The following is a 15,062-nucleotide window of genomic DNA, read 5'->3' on the forward strand; positions in this document are numbered from 1 at the left end:
GTTGGCAACTGATAGGCCACTCAGAGAGGAATAAGCCATTACTCAGAAAGAAAGATGAAAAGAAAGATTACAGTTTGCTGATGCACTCAGAGACAAAGACCTTGTTTCTTTGGAGTTGATGAATGATTGTTTTACATTTAATGGAAAGTAGAAATCCTCTGGTTTGACATTTAGCAGATACAAATGTTCAGGAAACTGTTTCTTTAAAATGGTCATCAGAAAGAGTGTCTTTTTACACAGTGCGTATAATTATCTGATTTTAGTCCTGCTGTGTATAATAAAAAATAAAACGCAAAACAAACCAATAAATATTCCAAAAACAATATTAAAATTTTAATAAGATGTCAGTTTCTCTAACATTAATATAGCAAACAAACGAACAAAGAGGTAATGGTTTCAGGTCACTACAATGATGTTAACTTTTCATTAAACAAAATTTGACTAGACAACAACAACAAAAAAAAGAATCAGAAGTGCCATCACCAATCTGTGACTTAGCTTCAAAATGGACTGAAGCTTAAATTAGTTGCACAAACAGTATCAGGTTCTGGTGTTTTAGCAACAAAGTCAAAAGGGGTTAAAATCAACACATAGAGTAAAATCAGATAAGATGCTCCTGGTTATGTTTCTCAGTTTTTCCCAGTGGAAATGGCTGAATCACAGCTTGACGTGGGAGCCCACAGGTGAAGCCGCTCATGCAGGAGGGAATGTCGTAAAACCCTGCATGAATGTCTGCAGGCTGTGGTGCTGGGTGTGTCCTCAGTATGCGTCAAGGCCCGGGCGATGCGACGCATGACTAATGTTTGTTCGGACTTGTTTCTATGGAGAAACAGCAGAGACACCGAATTACACAATTTCATGTGTAACTTTCTAGTGCAAGAAGAAAAATGCAGATTCTTCAGGTTTTCTTCCAAAAAAAAAAGTTCCACGAAGCACTTATTTTGATTAAAACGTGAACATTGTTGCAGCTTCTTGCTCTTTTGGTTTCACTGGATGGTGATTTTTCCTGAAACAAATGAGTGTTTGAATTGCATGAGAGCACTTCTCTCAGTGTTGGCTCTGATTCAATCAGGTTTCCGCCGTTTCTTGCAGTTTCGGGTTGCCTCAGAGGGCCGGGCTTTAGACCACCACAGACTGAGTCAGGAAATATTTGGTGAATGTGTGTGTGTGTGTGTGTGTGTGTGTGTTACAGAGTTTGTGTGTTTAAGGACGTGTTTCTTCTCGCATTGCTGCGTTTCCTCCCTGTTCTCTCCTCGCTCGTGTTTGGTCCCAGCTCCGTCTTCCCTCTCCAAGGTGAGTCTGGCAGATTTTTATTCTTTTCTCATGTGATTCCCCAGCTTTGTCTTGTTCTCTTTTCTCACGTTTCCAAGCTCTTGCCTCTCTTTCTTCTTCGTTCGCTCATCATCACATTCCTCCCGAAAGCAGCTAAAGAATCTCAGAGCAGGACAACGAGGCTTCGGTTTCGCCTCGGCCTGGATCTGCTCTTGTTTCCTGCTGCGCTCCTGTTATCAGCTGGGGAAAACCCTGGTTTATGTGCCAACTTTTCCCGGTGTCATTTCCTACGTCTAATCAAATGCAAAACTGTTTTATGACTTCCTTAAAGCTAGCACACATATTCAATCAGGCTGTAGCAGGAAGTTTGGTTATCACTTATACATTTGTGGTTTTTAACAAGATTCAAATTTCACCAAACTTCTATATGCATGCTGTAGATTTAAGTCTTAATCAAACTCGGTGTGTTTTTCATCTCATTTCTCACTCCGCTCATTGTCTGCTCTCCTATTGCTGCTTGCTCAGCAGGGCATGAATGACCGATTGGGCCGATGACCCCAGCAGCCTGCCCTGCTCCGTCGGGTCTTCACCTGAACGGTTCCTCCGTCTAACCAGACACCACTTAGCGCTCCATCAGACAAGTTCAAGAGGCCACGTCGTTTTTTTCATTACCTAAACCTTTTGTTTGTTTTGTTTGCCGTTGTCAAAACTCGCACCATTGTTCCCCGCCGTGTGAGCCGATTGATTGAGTTACAGGCATAAATTGGATTAAGGATTAGATTACCTTCAGATCACAATGGAGTGAAAAGGATGTCAAGTGGAGGATGTTTGCCTGAATTTGCTTACAAGCGCATTGCAAATGTGTCGCCGTTGCGCAACTTTTCAACATCTTGTCCTGTTGCAACCCGAAGCTTCAGGTGGTTTTATTACAGATTTAGGTGATAAACCAACACAAAGCAGTTCAAATAGAAATCTGAGCTGCTAAAATAAATCCAACTGCCTTCGGTAAATGGAGTGGCCTGTATTTGCCCGAGTCAACATTTTGTAGAGCCACCTGTAGTCACACCTCCATGTCTTTTTTGGATACGTGTCTACCATCTTGAATTGTCACTCGTTTTCTGCAAAAAAGATTTTTAAACAGTCAGACTTGATTAAAAGTATCAGAATGTCGGTTTTGAATTGTTGCCACAAATTCTTGATAGGATTTAGGCCATTCTAACACATGGGTGCGTTTTGATCTAGGCCATTTATGTTTTCTTGTAGTTCTGACTCTATGCTTAGAGCTGTTACCCTGCTGGTCGACCTTCGTCTCAGACACCAAGACTTTATTTGCCTCCAACAGGTTTTCCTCCAGGATTGTCTTGTCTTCTTCCTGCTTCTATCAACTTCCTTGTCCCTACAGAAGAAAACCATCCCTAAACATCGACGCTGCCACCTCCAGGGTGGAACAGGTTGAGTTTTTTCAGCAAACATCGTGTCTCATATGTAGGACACACAAAGAAATATCGGCTACGCTCTCAGCTGAACTGATCATCTTCTTCCATGAGTTTGCCATTTCATCTGCTTGGCGTAAATGTCAAACAGGACATCTAATGTTTTCTCTCAGCCTTAACTTTTCTCTTAATGTTAAGATTCATGGAGAACACGAATAAGAACCGTCCTACTAACAAATCATCCTCCTTGCTCTGAGGAGGACGGGCCTTTAGTCTTCTTCTCTGCACTAAAAGCAAACACAAATAGAGTAAGTTCAGTGAACTTCATTCGACCACTTATTTAAAAATTGGAGCTGCATTTTCTTTTTGCAGCGTAATAAATGGCCTCCATTGGGGAGCAGCCATGTCTGAGTAGGTAAGCTGTTGTGGAATAATCTTTCCATATTTAGACAATATATGAGAAGTTAAAAGCCTGCGACGATCTAACCCTCCTGTCCGCCGTGTTCCTCCGTCTTCATGATGATGTTTGATCACTGATGTCCTCCAAAAAACCTCTGAGTCCTTCACACAACAGCTGGGTTATACCAAAAAGAAATCATTGGGCAACCTATCCGTGACTCGGGAAGTCAATTAGTTAGACTGGAATTTACTGCTGTATCAATCGTCAAACACATAAAACAATAAAACACATCGATGTTTGTGGTTGTGACGTGACACAATGTGGAAAGATTCAAGTGACATGAAAAACTTTAGCCAAATCCAGTTTATCCAGGTCTGTCTTGGAAAGCCAACCTGAAACCAAGCAACGAGTCACTGTGTAACCGTACCAACAAGATTTTGTTTTTACAACTGGGAGCAGCCGATTAACATCTCAAAAGCTGAAGTAATACCCGAAATGCAGCTCCAGACTTCATGGTTGCAGAGCAGAACCTAAGAGCAGAGAGGGGAAGGAGGAGGTTCAAACCATCTCTTCCATGGATCATAACAGGCAGGGATTGTATCCCCTACTTCAGCGTCTCTGTCGAGCTTATATACCCAGACAGAGATGTAAAGGGGAGCAGAAAAAGCAAATGAGATGGATTAGCAGTGCGTGCAGACACCTGCTGGTGTCATCCAGGATGTGCTGCTGTGGGTTGTACTCAAAACCCTCATAGTTTGTGGGTGGTCCAGAAATGAAACAGGGTTTCTCTGTGTGAACAGCAGATAAGTTGAGCTTTCTGCTCTCATTTAAAATCACGTGCTTATATTTAGCAGCAGATTCTTACAGATTCCTCCAGCTTTGAGATTTTGTTGGGTTGTTCCAGGGACTCTTGTTCTACCAGCATGGGAACTAGGTTATCCATAGAAACACCTGTAACTCCCTACGGCTGAGGAGTGGTGAAGGAAAAGGTTGGGAAAAAAAAAATAGACGAGCTTGCTCTTTCAGTAATTATTATCAGCCTTGGCGCTTAGCTTTAGCCAGGATCCAGGAATCCGATGCTGCTCCCCCTCTTCCTGTCTCTCTCTCTCTCTTTGCCGCCCTATCCACGGGCCGCAGGTAGGCTTTCATCACGGCGGCTCCAGTTTCCTGCCACATATAAGCTAACCGGGCCAGGTGAGCTCAAACACTCCTCCTCGGCAGGCCGCTCGGTACCTCACAGCTTCGCACACACAACAAACACACAGTCCAGCGGGCACGGAGAATGGAGCCGGAGGCAGACAGCGTGCCGGAGGCACCGGAGGAGATCATACAGTTAAGTGGAGTGGGGCCTTCTTCCTTTACTCAGAGCCGCTCTTCCAGCGCGGTAACCTTAACCCCGGGGCCTTTGTATGTGCTGCCGCTTTGGCTCCTCTCTGTTTCCATGCTCCCTTTACTTTAAGCCGTCATACATTCACTTCACTGCTCTCTTGTCTTCCTCTCCGGTTTGGCTGTTTCGGTCAGTGRGGAGGAGGAGGAGGGAGGAGCTGCTCTGGCATCCTGTTTGTCAGACCACAACGATGATAAGCAGTTCTCAGTAATTTCGGTTTCCATCTAACGAGGTGTCTTAAAATATTGCTTCAGCACGACTCTGAACATTAATATCAAGTTAAATATTTGTTTTCTGTTGGTTATCTTTTTTTTTTTTTATGGTGGTCGCTCGGCTCCTGTTTTGGTGGCAGAAAATGAGCCGTAATAAAGTCCTGACGTTTATAGTGATGGATATTATTGCGACGGCGTGTTTATTTTTAACCCAGCTGTGTAAAACTAACTGAATATATCGATGAATCTACAGAGGAGCTCCGACTTCACCCGCGTTTGCGGCGTGCTCGTTCATGAGGTTTTGGAAAAAACTGCAAAACATAAAACGGCACCACACATATTCACACCCCTGATTTTTAAAAAAAATTTATGCAAACGAAATGTACATAGAATAAAGTTAAGAAAAATCCAAACTTCATCTTGAGCATGGCAAAAAACAATCAGCATTAAGATTATTTTCCCACGAAATCATTCATTAGCACCTCAAAACCTCTTGGGGAAATAAATATTAATGAAACCTTATATTAATGAAAATGCGTGCTTCACCTTCTGAGGCTTTAATTACAAATTCACAACCTTCTGTTTTCAACGGGGTAAACATATGATGTGATACTGAGGATTGTTTCTGTTAATTCATCTTCAAAATGTTAAAACGCGAGACTGTTGGGAAATGACTGCAGAGCTAAACATGCCCATATCTACAATCAGAGCAATGATTAAAACGTTACAATTAACTGGAGCTATGACGAATGAGAGCAAAGTTTATCTTGGTGTCACACAAACGAAGGATAACGGTGGAGACAAAAAAGATCAAAATCCAGCTATGACCTTTCGCTGTGCAGCACTTAGGCTACATAATTACAACACAAATCATTTTAATACCTACTTATATTTGTATGTTTATTGGTTTGTCACTTTTGGGTCTATTTGTACTCGAAGAGCAGCATGTTGGGTCCACCAGGTCGCCACAAGTTTTTTCTGTCCTACCATCACAAATGCAGAATTTGGTAAACACTACTGAGACTATAGCTGGAACTCTCCGCTTTAGTTTTACTCATCTTTTTTTCAGCAACAAACATTTCAGGTGAGAAACCTTTGTTAAGCCAGATACGTGTAAAAGGACCTCTTGACCATTGTGTTGCAGGGTAGAGGATCTGTGGTGCTGTGGGTCTGTTTCTTGCCCTCTTCCAAATATTCCCTTGAAAAATTGTGACAGTGCACGGCGTCGTAAAATACAAAGATTTTACTTGAAAATCAAATGGATTCTGGCAGGAAAAAAAAAAAGTTTTCTGTGTTGATTCAGAAAATCAGCACAGAAAGAGTCAAAATCAATCCTCTTGATGAGTTGTGGCATGAGCAGTTCTGTTAAAAATATATATTTTTAACCTAAATCAATAGTTGAGTCCCTGGACTCTTTTTTTTTTTTTTTTTTTTTTTTCAGCAGTTCAAACATAATCATGCTAGGTGGATTTCTGCTAGCAAATCAGCTTTGTTTTGTTTCCAACAACTCCTTATCTACGTATGTTATCCATCTGGCAGAGAGAGAGGGATGCATAGAAGGACGCGCAGATAATCTATTATCATCCATAACGTGAACTTAAACATCTCGGTACGTTTATGTCCATCATCTCAGCAGCGTCGCAGGATGAAGTTAAGAGAAACACAGTCGAGCCCTCGTGTGTTAACAATTCATCCAAGAATTGATGCTCATGATGGAAAAAGAAAATCTCATCCACATCTTCCCATGTTGCCACAAACATCCTTGTATTTCATTAAGGTTTTATGTTAGAGTCACGTTAGTGAAGCGAAAGAAAAATGTTAGTGTCAAATTTTTATGTTTTAGAAATAAACATGTGAAAAGTCTGCGTCAGCGTTTTGTCAAACCACCTTGATGGAAGGTGAACCTCGCCCACGTCTCAAATCTTTGCGCTCCATAAATCTTCACTTTACCAGCTGCTGGTAGGGAGTAACATCCCCCGCGGCATGATGCTGCCATCACCATGTTTCACACACTGTGCTGGTTTTCCTCCACATGTTTTAAGCTAAGTTCTAACCAGAGCACCTTCTGTTTGCTGGACTGGTTTTAGCTAGATTTAGTTTGAGGTAAATAAAATAATAATAAAAAAAAAGAAAACCACGCAACACTTTACTGCCTCCTCACAAGGAAGTAAAGTGTGTTCTGCCACATGAAAACACAATGAAATACATTGAAGTTTGAGCTTTTACATGACAAAATGTGAAAACAAAACAAAACATTTTTTTAGAAGACTTTTCAAGGAGTCAAAAATCGTCGCCAACATTGTTCAGTGTACTTGTAATGTTTGTGTTGGTTTTGAACCGATGACGTTCCTTGAGTTTCACCGCATCCTGAATGAGTCGTTACATTTAAAGCTTTGCATCCGGCACTCTGGCGCCCGTTTCTTTACCGCAGATCTCTGCCGTCAGTCTGCTGCGTTGCTGAACGTTGAGTTGGTGTTGAAACCACGTTAGAGAAGCAGAACCTTTGTTCACTGTCTGCACCAGGAAAGGTGCCTCATTTAATAAATCACCAAGTTTTCACTGTGACCTGGTTCTTATGAAAGGCGATTAAAGATTTGAAAGGTGCATCAGCTCAACGTTCCATTTTTGTGAGATATTAAAGGGAAGACTGATTCAGTTTTATAAATAAGACAAACCACTAGCAGGCAGGAAAAGGCTTGTGGTTAGTTGCCCCAGTTCCAGCTTTCAGCATCTCAAAGCGTTGCTGTTATTTTTATTCATTTATTTTTTACTTTGGACAGCCGTAAAAGGAGTGTGAGTGGCACATCTGTCTGTAACCTGGAGCCACACCTGAGAAAGTGAAGCTGTGGTTCCTGCTGCAACCGGATCTTTCATTTATACCCTGTCTCCTCTGTTTTGTTACAACAGAATTGCATGCAAAAGATCAGATACTTCTGGTTCTGGATCACTGTGGAGCTTTATTTTTTATTTTTCCCCCTTCTATTTAGGAAGTCAAAGTTTTGCTTCTTCTTTCACTTCCTCCTGCGGCTACATTTTTCCAAACAGCAGCAGTGACTCAAACTGCGTATTTAAAACTTCCCCTTCAGGTGAACCAATCAGACGAGCGTCGCACGACGCTTCACTTGAAAGCCTCCTTACGTTTCTGTTTTCCCCGCATCATTCTGGTTTCTTCTCTCCGAGCAGAATGCTCCCGTTAAAGCCAGCGCCGGGTCAGTTCGGCCCAGAGGTCCGGAGCCCCGGGCTCAGGGTGTGGAGGGTGGAGAAGATGAAGGCGGTGCCGCTGGATGCCTCCGAGGTCGGCGCCTTTTACAACGGAGACTCCTACCTGGTGCTGGAGAACCGGGGCGAGCAGGGAGCCGACCTCCACATGTGGATCGGTGAGACGCTGGACGGGCTTTTACTGCGTCATGTGCAAAAGTTTGAAACCAGGTCCAGGTATTTCAGGAATCTCTTTAAAGGGGTGACCAGTTTGTTTCCAGGCGTTTTCATGTAAATTATTATTATTTTGGGACTTTGATTTTTGCACTCACTTGACCTGACAAAGATGTTATCTATTTTACCAACAAGAGTCTGAATTACATTATGTATTAAAGTGATAGTTTCACATTGTCACGTTTGAGGAAAAACTGAAAAAACCTTCAGAGGGGAAGCATCAGACTCGAACAAACCTCATTTTTCTCAAGCAATTTAAAAAAAGGAGAACTCAAAATAGCAGTACCCATGAAGAAAAAGTCGTAATAGCACATATTTAAGGGCGTTTTTAGTCACATTTTAGACCCGAAGCCTTTTTTCAAAACATTTCTGAAGCATAAAAGGTTCAGAAACAGGAAAGCACTACCATATATGGATGTCTATGAAGGATTGCTTCTTTTTTTTTAAATGTCAAATCATAATGGATGTGTGCTTATCGGTGGATCGGTTGTTTAGAGAAAAGAAAGGGCCGACACCCGGACCCATCAGAGTAACTGGATCCGGTCAGAACCACAGAAGTAGTCAATACATCTACCGTTTATGCTGCCGGTGTTTTGATTTGCAGTTTTAGTCCCAAGTGAATTATTCACAAACTGGGCACAGCAAGCGCTTTTAAATCCTTGGAAGGTGCCGGTTTGTTAGGTCTCCACCACTGGTCACAGACAAATGTTCTCCTCACTGAATGATTTTCCGAGGTCAGTCGTAACTTTTGTTTGGAAACGGAAGCAGGATCCTAAAACAATCTATTAACAAGAACACACAATCAAATATGACGACCAACACCGCTTTCATCAACATCTACCCACGCGCCACATGCAAATGTCCTTCCAGCTCTCGTTCTCCGTCAGTCTGAGAGATTTTCACCTGATTTGCAGGAGCTGCATCGGAGCCAGAACATTTGCACCTGGTCGCGGTTCCTTCTCCAGTTTCTGCTTTGCTCAGTTCTACAAAAGAGCTAACCATTGTGCGGTGCTTACTGCACACCTCAGCCCGCTCCAAGTGCTGCGGCTGAATAACCGATGACCCCTGGCAGCGCCGGTGATGACACATGAGCCACCGCGCCGCAGCGTTCGGAGGGAGAGAAGGATGGGAAACGAGTCCAGAGGGCCTGGGTGGGGGGAGAGAAGAACCACGGAAGATTTTTGAGCGGCTCTCATGAAAAATGCAGGAGGAACGTTACAGTACTCAAATGTGGCCGTTGTTTCCAGCATGTATCCGGTGCTTAGGTAACACTAAGCTGCCTGTCACGGCTTGGAGAGCGCTCTGTTTGCTCGAGCATGTGTTTCAGTTTAAACTGCCCCCCCCCTTTCCACCACCACCACCACAGCCCCCCTGCCACCAAAGTTCAGATCTGGTGCGACTTCCAGCAGCCACTTCACTTACTCCGTCTAAATAAACATCTGAATAAGCCCTTCTGGAGCTTATCCAGTTCACAGAGATAAAAGAAAAAGAGTATCATCCTCATAAAACCAGGCCACATAAACTAGTGTGACAATCTTCAAACTGAGGTCAGAGTCTACCTGCACTGTGTCATGTGCAATTTCTCAGTTAGCACAACTTTGTCCTGCTTTATGTTGGGGATTTAAGCCAACATAAAGCTTACTTTTATTTTAATAGAAAATCTGATTGAACAGTAGCAAATCTACAGCTTTGATTTATTTTAAACTAAAAAGACAATAATAAGCAAATTTAACCAAGAAAATGAATTCAAAAATGCAACACTGGAGAAGAAAATGCAGTTTTATCGACTCCATTAAGCGCATTTACATGTTAGCCATCCATTACTGCCACTTTAGCACTGGTAAATAAATGCTAAAACTGTAAAAAAAAAAAAAAAAAAAAGCTGCAATAAACCCTTATTGTGAATTGATATATGACTCACAGTGACATAACATAGCCCAAGACTGAAGCATATAGAGAGCAACGAACTTAGTTCTGGACTTTGTTCCTGCATTTTTAGTTTTCTAGCTTGTGACTAAATGACGTGAAGTGCTGGAGCGAAGGTGACTTTGGAGGAGAAACAGGCCCACAGCACCACAGACCCTCCACCGTACTTTGTTTCAGACTAAGCCTATGCTGAGAATTTTTTGCTGAAAAGCTGAAGGAGCATGGTTCCAGAGAAGACGGCGCTAAACTTCATCCGTTTGCATTTGCAGAGGCGGGTCAGAAAACGTTTCTCCAGTCATTTCTGTGAAACATTCGGTGACAACAGTAACACCTTTTTATTCTTCCATGCAGACTAAAAGAGCCCAAAACGATTTGCTGCAGTTCAAATTTGTAGATTTTCTTTTTCTTTTCAGCCTCATCATCGCAACGATTTCACTTGTTTTAAATTTGTAATTATGACTCAGACTGTAGCGATGGCAAATTAAAGGGAGGAACCGTAGTTTAGATTTTGAAGAAGACAATTGTGCTTCATTTGGCTAACATGTTCTCTTGTTTTTCCCATTTTGCATAATTTTTAAGCGCCAGCAAAACACAATGAGTACATTAAGATCTTTTTCTAGACCATCTGAACAAAGTAAAAAACAAAATGAAAAGTCAAATTGTGGCACTGCTGATGCTTTAGATTCTTTTCCACGCTAAGAAACTAAAATTTGGGTTTCATTTGTTTTCAGTGTTAGATTTATTTATTTTTTTTTACGTTTTGCTGTTTCACTTCTAGAGATAAAAATCAGACGTATAATGAAACTTTAAACTTTATCGTGAATTGGAAGTTTCTCCTCCAGATAAGCGGTCGTATGCAAATGTAAAGATATGGAGATATACAGATATGGAGTCAGCTGAGATTAAACACTGCAGGTTTAAACAAACAGGTGGACAAGTCAGAATGTTGTCAGTTATTCTGAAAGTACGTATTTCATATTTAATTACAGATAAAGATGGACTGGACTGAGGATATCCTCAAGAAGTAATAGGCCTGATCATGTCTTAGACGTCGTTTAAATGTGAATTAGCAGCGTTCTGTTTTCTCGCCTGCCGTCAGGAGAGAAGTCCTCCCGGGACGAGCAGGTGGCCTGCGCCATGCTGGCCACCCAGCTGGACAACTTCCTGGGCGGTGACCCCGTCCAGCACAGACAGGTCCAGGGCTTCGAGAGCCCGGAGTTCATGGAGCTCTTCCCCAGAGGGGTCAGCTACAAGGTGAGCCAAACTCATACAGGAAACAAAATGAAATATTCTCACCTAACTTGAGAATTTTTTTACAACTGTCCTACTAGAATTCTGACTCTGTTCCTCTAAGGCTTCCTAGTGATTATAAACCTTCTGAATTGGTCGCAAAGTTTATCTTTATCTTTTTATGGTTGGATTCTTCTGAGATAAGGACGATTCCAGATAATTTTTTTAATTTTTTTTTTTTATCATTGTTTAGGTTAGGCTTGACAGACAAATATGGACGTTGACATAATCTTTAATTCCCATCAGCTTGCATTACATTACAACACATTACAACCCATAACGAGTCAAACATTAAAAACATACAGCTGAAGGTGTCGGGGTTTTCTTGCAGGAGGGAGGCGTGGAGTCCGGCTTCAGGCGGTCACAGGGCAGCGGGACGGTGCAGAGGCTGTACCAGATCAAAGGGAAACGCAACATCCGTGCCAAAGAGGTGGAGCTGACCTGGAGCAGCTTCAACAAGGGCGACTGCTTCATCCTTGACCTCGGAGAGGTGAGATAATCCAACCGAATGTGAAACATGCACATTAGGCCTGCAGCAGGAGTGTAAATTTCCCGTTTGAACCCTGATGGAGCTTGGAGGGGTAAATGCAAATGCAAATCTAAAAATGCATGAACATGTGAGGCTTCAGCATAAAAGCTTCTGAAATCTTCCTGTGGTGGCTCTGCAGACAATCCTGTCATGGACCGGATCGCAGGCCAACATTTTCGAGAAGCAGAAAGTGCGCGAGATCGCTTCGCTGATCCGAGACACGGACCGACATGGGAAGGCCCGCGTCGTGGACACCAGCGAGGGGGAGGAGCCTGAGGAGATGCTGAAGGTGCAAACAAAACGATGATCAGTTGAGCTCACAGGATTTCTCAGAGTTGCTGTAGATAGGGGAGAAAAAATGAGTATGTTTCCATCAAAAAAAAAACTCTAGAATTTTGAGATTAATCTAAGAAATTTTCTAGGAAAAAAACATGGAATATTCTGAGTTTGAAAAAGTTGAAAGTTTGTGAGAAAACGAAATTAGAAACTCGGAGATTACGCTCCAGTTTTCTAGGAAAAATACATAAAAATTTTAGAGCTCCAGAATTTGGAAATTTCAAAAAAAAAACTCGGAAATTTTGAGATCGATTTCTGAAATTTTCTAGAAAGAACAAGAACAGTTCTGAGTTGTCGAAAGTGGAAAATTTGTGAGGGAAAAAAAAAACTCAGACATTTTGCGATTAACCTCAGAAATTTTCTGGGGGAAAAAAATGTTTGTTTTTTTTGTTTTTTTTCTAGCATATTTTTGACTTTCGAAAATCAAAAATTTCCATGTTCTTTTTTTGTTTGTTTTTTTGAGGAAATTTCTGAGATCCATCACACATTTCTAAAAAAATGTTCTCACAAATGTTCAACTTTTGGAGTTGAGAATTTTCCAAGTTAATTCTGAGATTACTCAAAATTATTTGAGGGTTTTTTTGTGGAAATGTACTCCCCTTTTTTCTATTTACAATACGCCTTCGTATATTCCTGTGACCTCCAGGTCACCAAAGCTGCCTGTAAACTGTTTGGTATCTGTGTTTGTTGCCAGGTTCTCGGCCCGATGCCCCCTCTGGCAGAAAGCACGTCGGAGGAGGACAGCAAAGCCGATGCCTCCAACTCTGCTTCCCTCTACAAGGTTATTTTATCCGCGGCCCTCCTCACCAAACCAGTGTGTTGCCTAGCTGGAGATGTGGAGCTGAACTGGTCTTGAACTCCTCTGCAGGTATCTGACGCCACAGGCGCCATGACGACGACCAAGGTGTCAGAGAAGAGCCCGTTTGCCAAGGAGCTGCTGGTCCGGGACGACTGCTTCATCCTGGACAACGGAGCAAATGGGAAAATCTTCGTCTGGAAAGGTGAGGAAAAAAACATCCCGTACTTGAAACAGGAAACATGTTTCTCCTGAAATAATGCAGTAAAAAGGATCTAAAAAAAAAATTTTTTTTATTGAACTTGGTGAGAAATTACATTTTTACAGCGGAGCTCCTGTATTTGCAAGGGTCAGGGGTCACAGCTGCCTGGAAATAGTTCAGATTTATACTTGAGAGCCCATGTAACAATGCTTATGACTGCCTGTTTTAAACAACAAATATATATTAATATACTTTAATACTCACAGTGGAAACTATCTTAGCGCTGCTGCTAAAGCTAACATCCTTGGTCTTCCACATTTCTGCTCTTCAAAGTGCAGCCAGTCGACGCATAATAAATGGATCGGCCGGTTTGCAAACCTCTGCCAATAGCATGTCAAGTAGCTCTTAAATATTTCAGCCTCTTGAGCTCCATTTTCTCTCAAATATTTTAGATGCGCTCTATAGAAAAATTGGTAACACTTTATTTGAAGGGTGTGCATAAGACCGACATGACACTGTCATAAATATGACATAACACCTGTCATGAACATAAAAATGTCTTTATGAATGTTTATGACAGTTGTCATGAAGTGTCATTCAGTAAATAATGACACTTTCAATGCAAAGTTGCTCTAAAAGTCCATTAAAAGTGCCAACTTTGCATGATTTTGTAAATTATGATAATTTAATGCAAAGTTGGCACTTTTAATGGACTTTCAATGCAACTTTTAGAGCAACTTTGCATTGAAAGTGTCATTATTTACTGAATGACACTTCATGACAACTGTCATAAACATTCATAAAGACTTTTTTATGTTCATAACAGGTGTTATGTCATATTTATGACAGTGTCATGTCAGCCTTATGCACACCCCTTCAAATAAATTGTTACCGAAAAATCACCTTCAGAGAGCCGTAGGAATGAGACGTTCACACAAACTGAGAGACTTTGATGGACACCAATCGAAAAATAAAAAATAAAGCTGAATGCTTACACTTTAAAACAGCTCACTTCAAAAACGATATGAGAAGTTTTACCACCAGCTCATTGCAGATTCTATTTTTTTTTTTTTTTTTTTTACATTTATTCCCTGAACAGATTTGTTTGTTTTAATAGGTTTTAATAGTGCATGGCAAATGTAATTAAAGATGGAAATGTTAGAAAAATACATAAGGTATTCTTATTTGTATGGCACATTTTCAGCAACAAAGCAGTTCAAAGTGCTTCACATGAATCAGAAGGAAATACAAACAAAAACAACAAAACCAAAAGAAAGGCAAAAATATAAAACTGCATATTGGTTCCTTATGTTTAATAAGAATAAGTGCCACTTTGGACAAAAATCTCCAAATGTTAGTAAGCCTTCTCAACGCCCTCTTGTAATGCTTTTTGTTCCTCTGGGTTTTCTCAAAGCTCGGCGCGTATTTCACGGAAAGCGAAGTAGAAAGATAGACGGCCATGTTCCCAGCTGCACTCTGTGCTGTTTACAACCCTGTTATAGAGAAACACAAGTTCTGATAATCCTCTGTTATTGTGTCAACAGGTCACGGAGCGAACGCAGAGGAGAAGAATGCTGCCCTGCAAATGGCGGACAACTTCATCGAACAAATGAAATACCCCAGAATGAAAACACAGGTTGGTTTAAAGCATTTTTTTTAAAACACTGAGAGCAGCACAAGTTAAAAACTAAAAAAACTAAATGTTTTCGTCCTGCAGGTGGAGATTCTGCCTCAGGGGAAGGAAACCATCATCTTCAAGCAATTCTTCAAGAACTGGAACTAAACAAATCCTGAAAGCTAGGAATCAGACAGCATCAAACACAAAACCCCTTCTAGTGTTTATATAT

General features: G+C 41.4%; 1 protein-coding gene across 3 annotated transcripts; it reads left to right on the top strand.

The window, feature by feature from the left end:
- The first annotated feature begins 1,182 nt into the window (after positions 1–1,182).
- capgb (capping protein (actin filament), gelsolin-like b) lies at positions 1,183–15,062 on the top strand. 3 transcript variants are annotated; one of them, XM_017310610.1, is made up of 9 exons: positions 1,183–1,293; positions 7,888–8,081; positions 11,162–11,316; positions 11,684–11,842; positions 12,021–12,170; positions 12,912–12,998; positions 13,086–13,218; positions 14,760–14,851; positions 14,933–15,062. In XM_017310610.1, the coding sequence occupies exons 2-9, from the start codon at positions 7,889–7,891 to the stop codon at positions 14,996–14,998; spliced, it is 1,035 nt and encodes a 344-aa protein (XP_017166099.1). In that variant the 5' UTR covers positions 1,183–1,293; position 7,888; the 3' UTR covers positions 14,999–15,062. The 3 variants fall into 3 exon arrangements, with proteins under 3 accessions (XP_017166099.1, XP_008433639.1, XP_008433640.1); XM_008435417.2 differs by lacking the exon at positions 1,183–1,293 and adding an exon at positions 3,975–4,437; XM_008435418.2 differs by lacking the exon at positions 1,183–1,293 and adding an exon at positions 7,692–7,790.

Source organism: Poecilia reticulata, linkage group LG18, assembly GCF_000633615.1.
Source record: "Poecilia reticulata strain Guanapo linkage group LG18, Guppy_female_1.0+MT, whole genome shotgun sequence".
Taxonomy (NCBI): domain Eukaryota; kingdom Metazoa; phylum Chordata; class Actinopteri; order Cyprinodontiformes; family Poeciliidae; genus Poecilia; species Poecilia reticulata.

Excerpts from the sequence above, each read along its gene's own strand:
- capgb (XM_008435417.2), top strand. The coding sequence starts at position 4,388 with ATGGAGCCGGAGGCAGACAGCGTGCCGGAGGCACCGGAGGAGATCATA. Across the intron at positions 12,999-13,085 it reads ACTCTGCTTCCCTCTACAAG|GTATCTGACGCCACAGGCGC; the intron begins GTTATTTTATCC and ends ACTCCTCTGCAG. Across the intron at positions 13,219-14,759 it reads GAAAATCTTCGTCTGGAAAG|GTCACGGAGCGAACGCAGAG; the intron begins GTGAGGAAAAAA and ends TTGTGTCAACAG.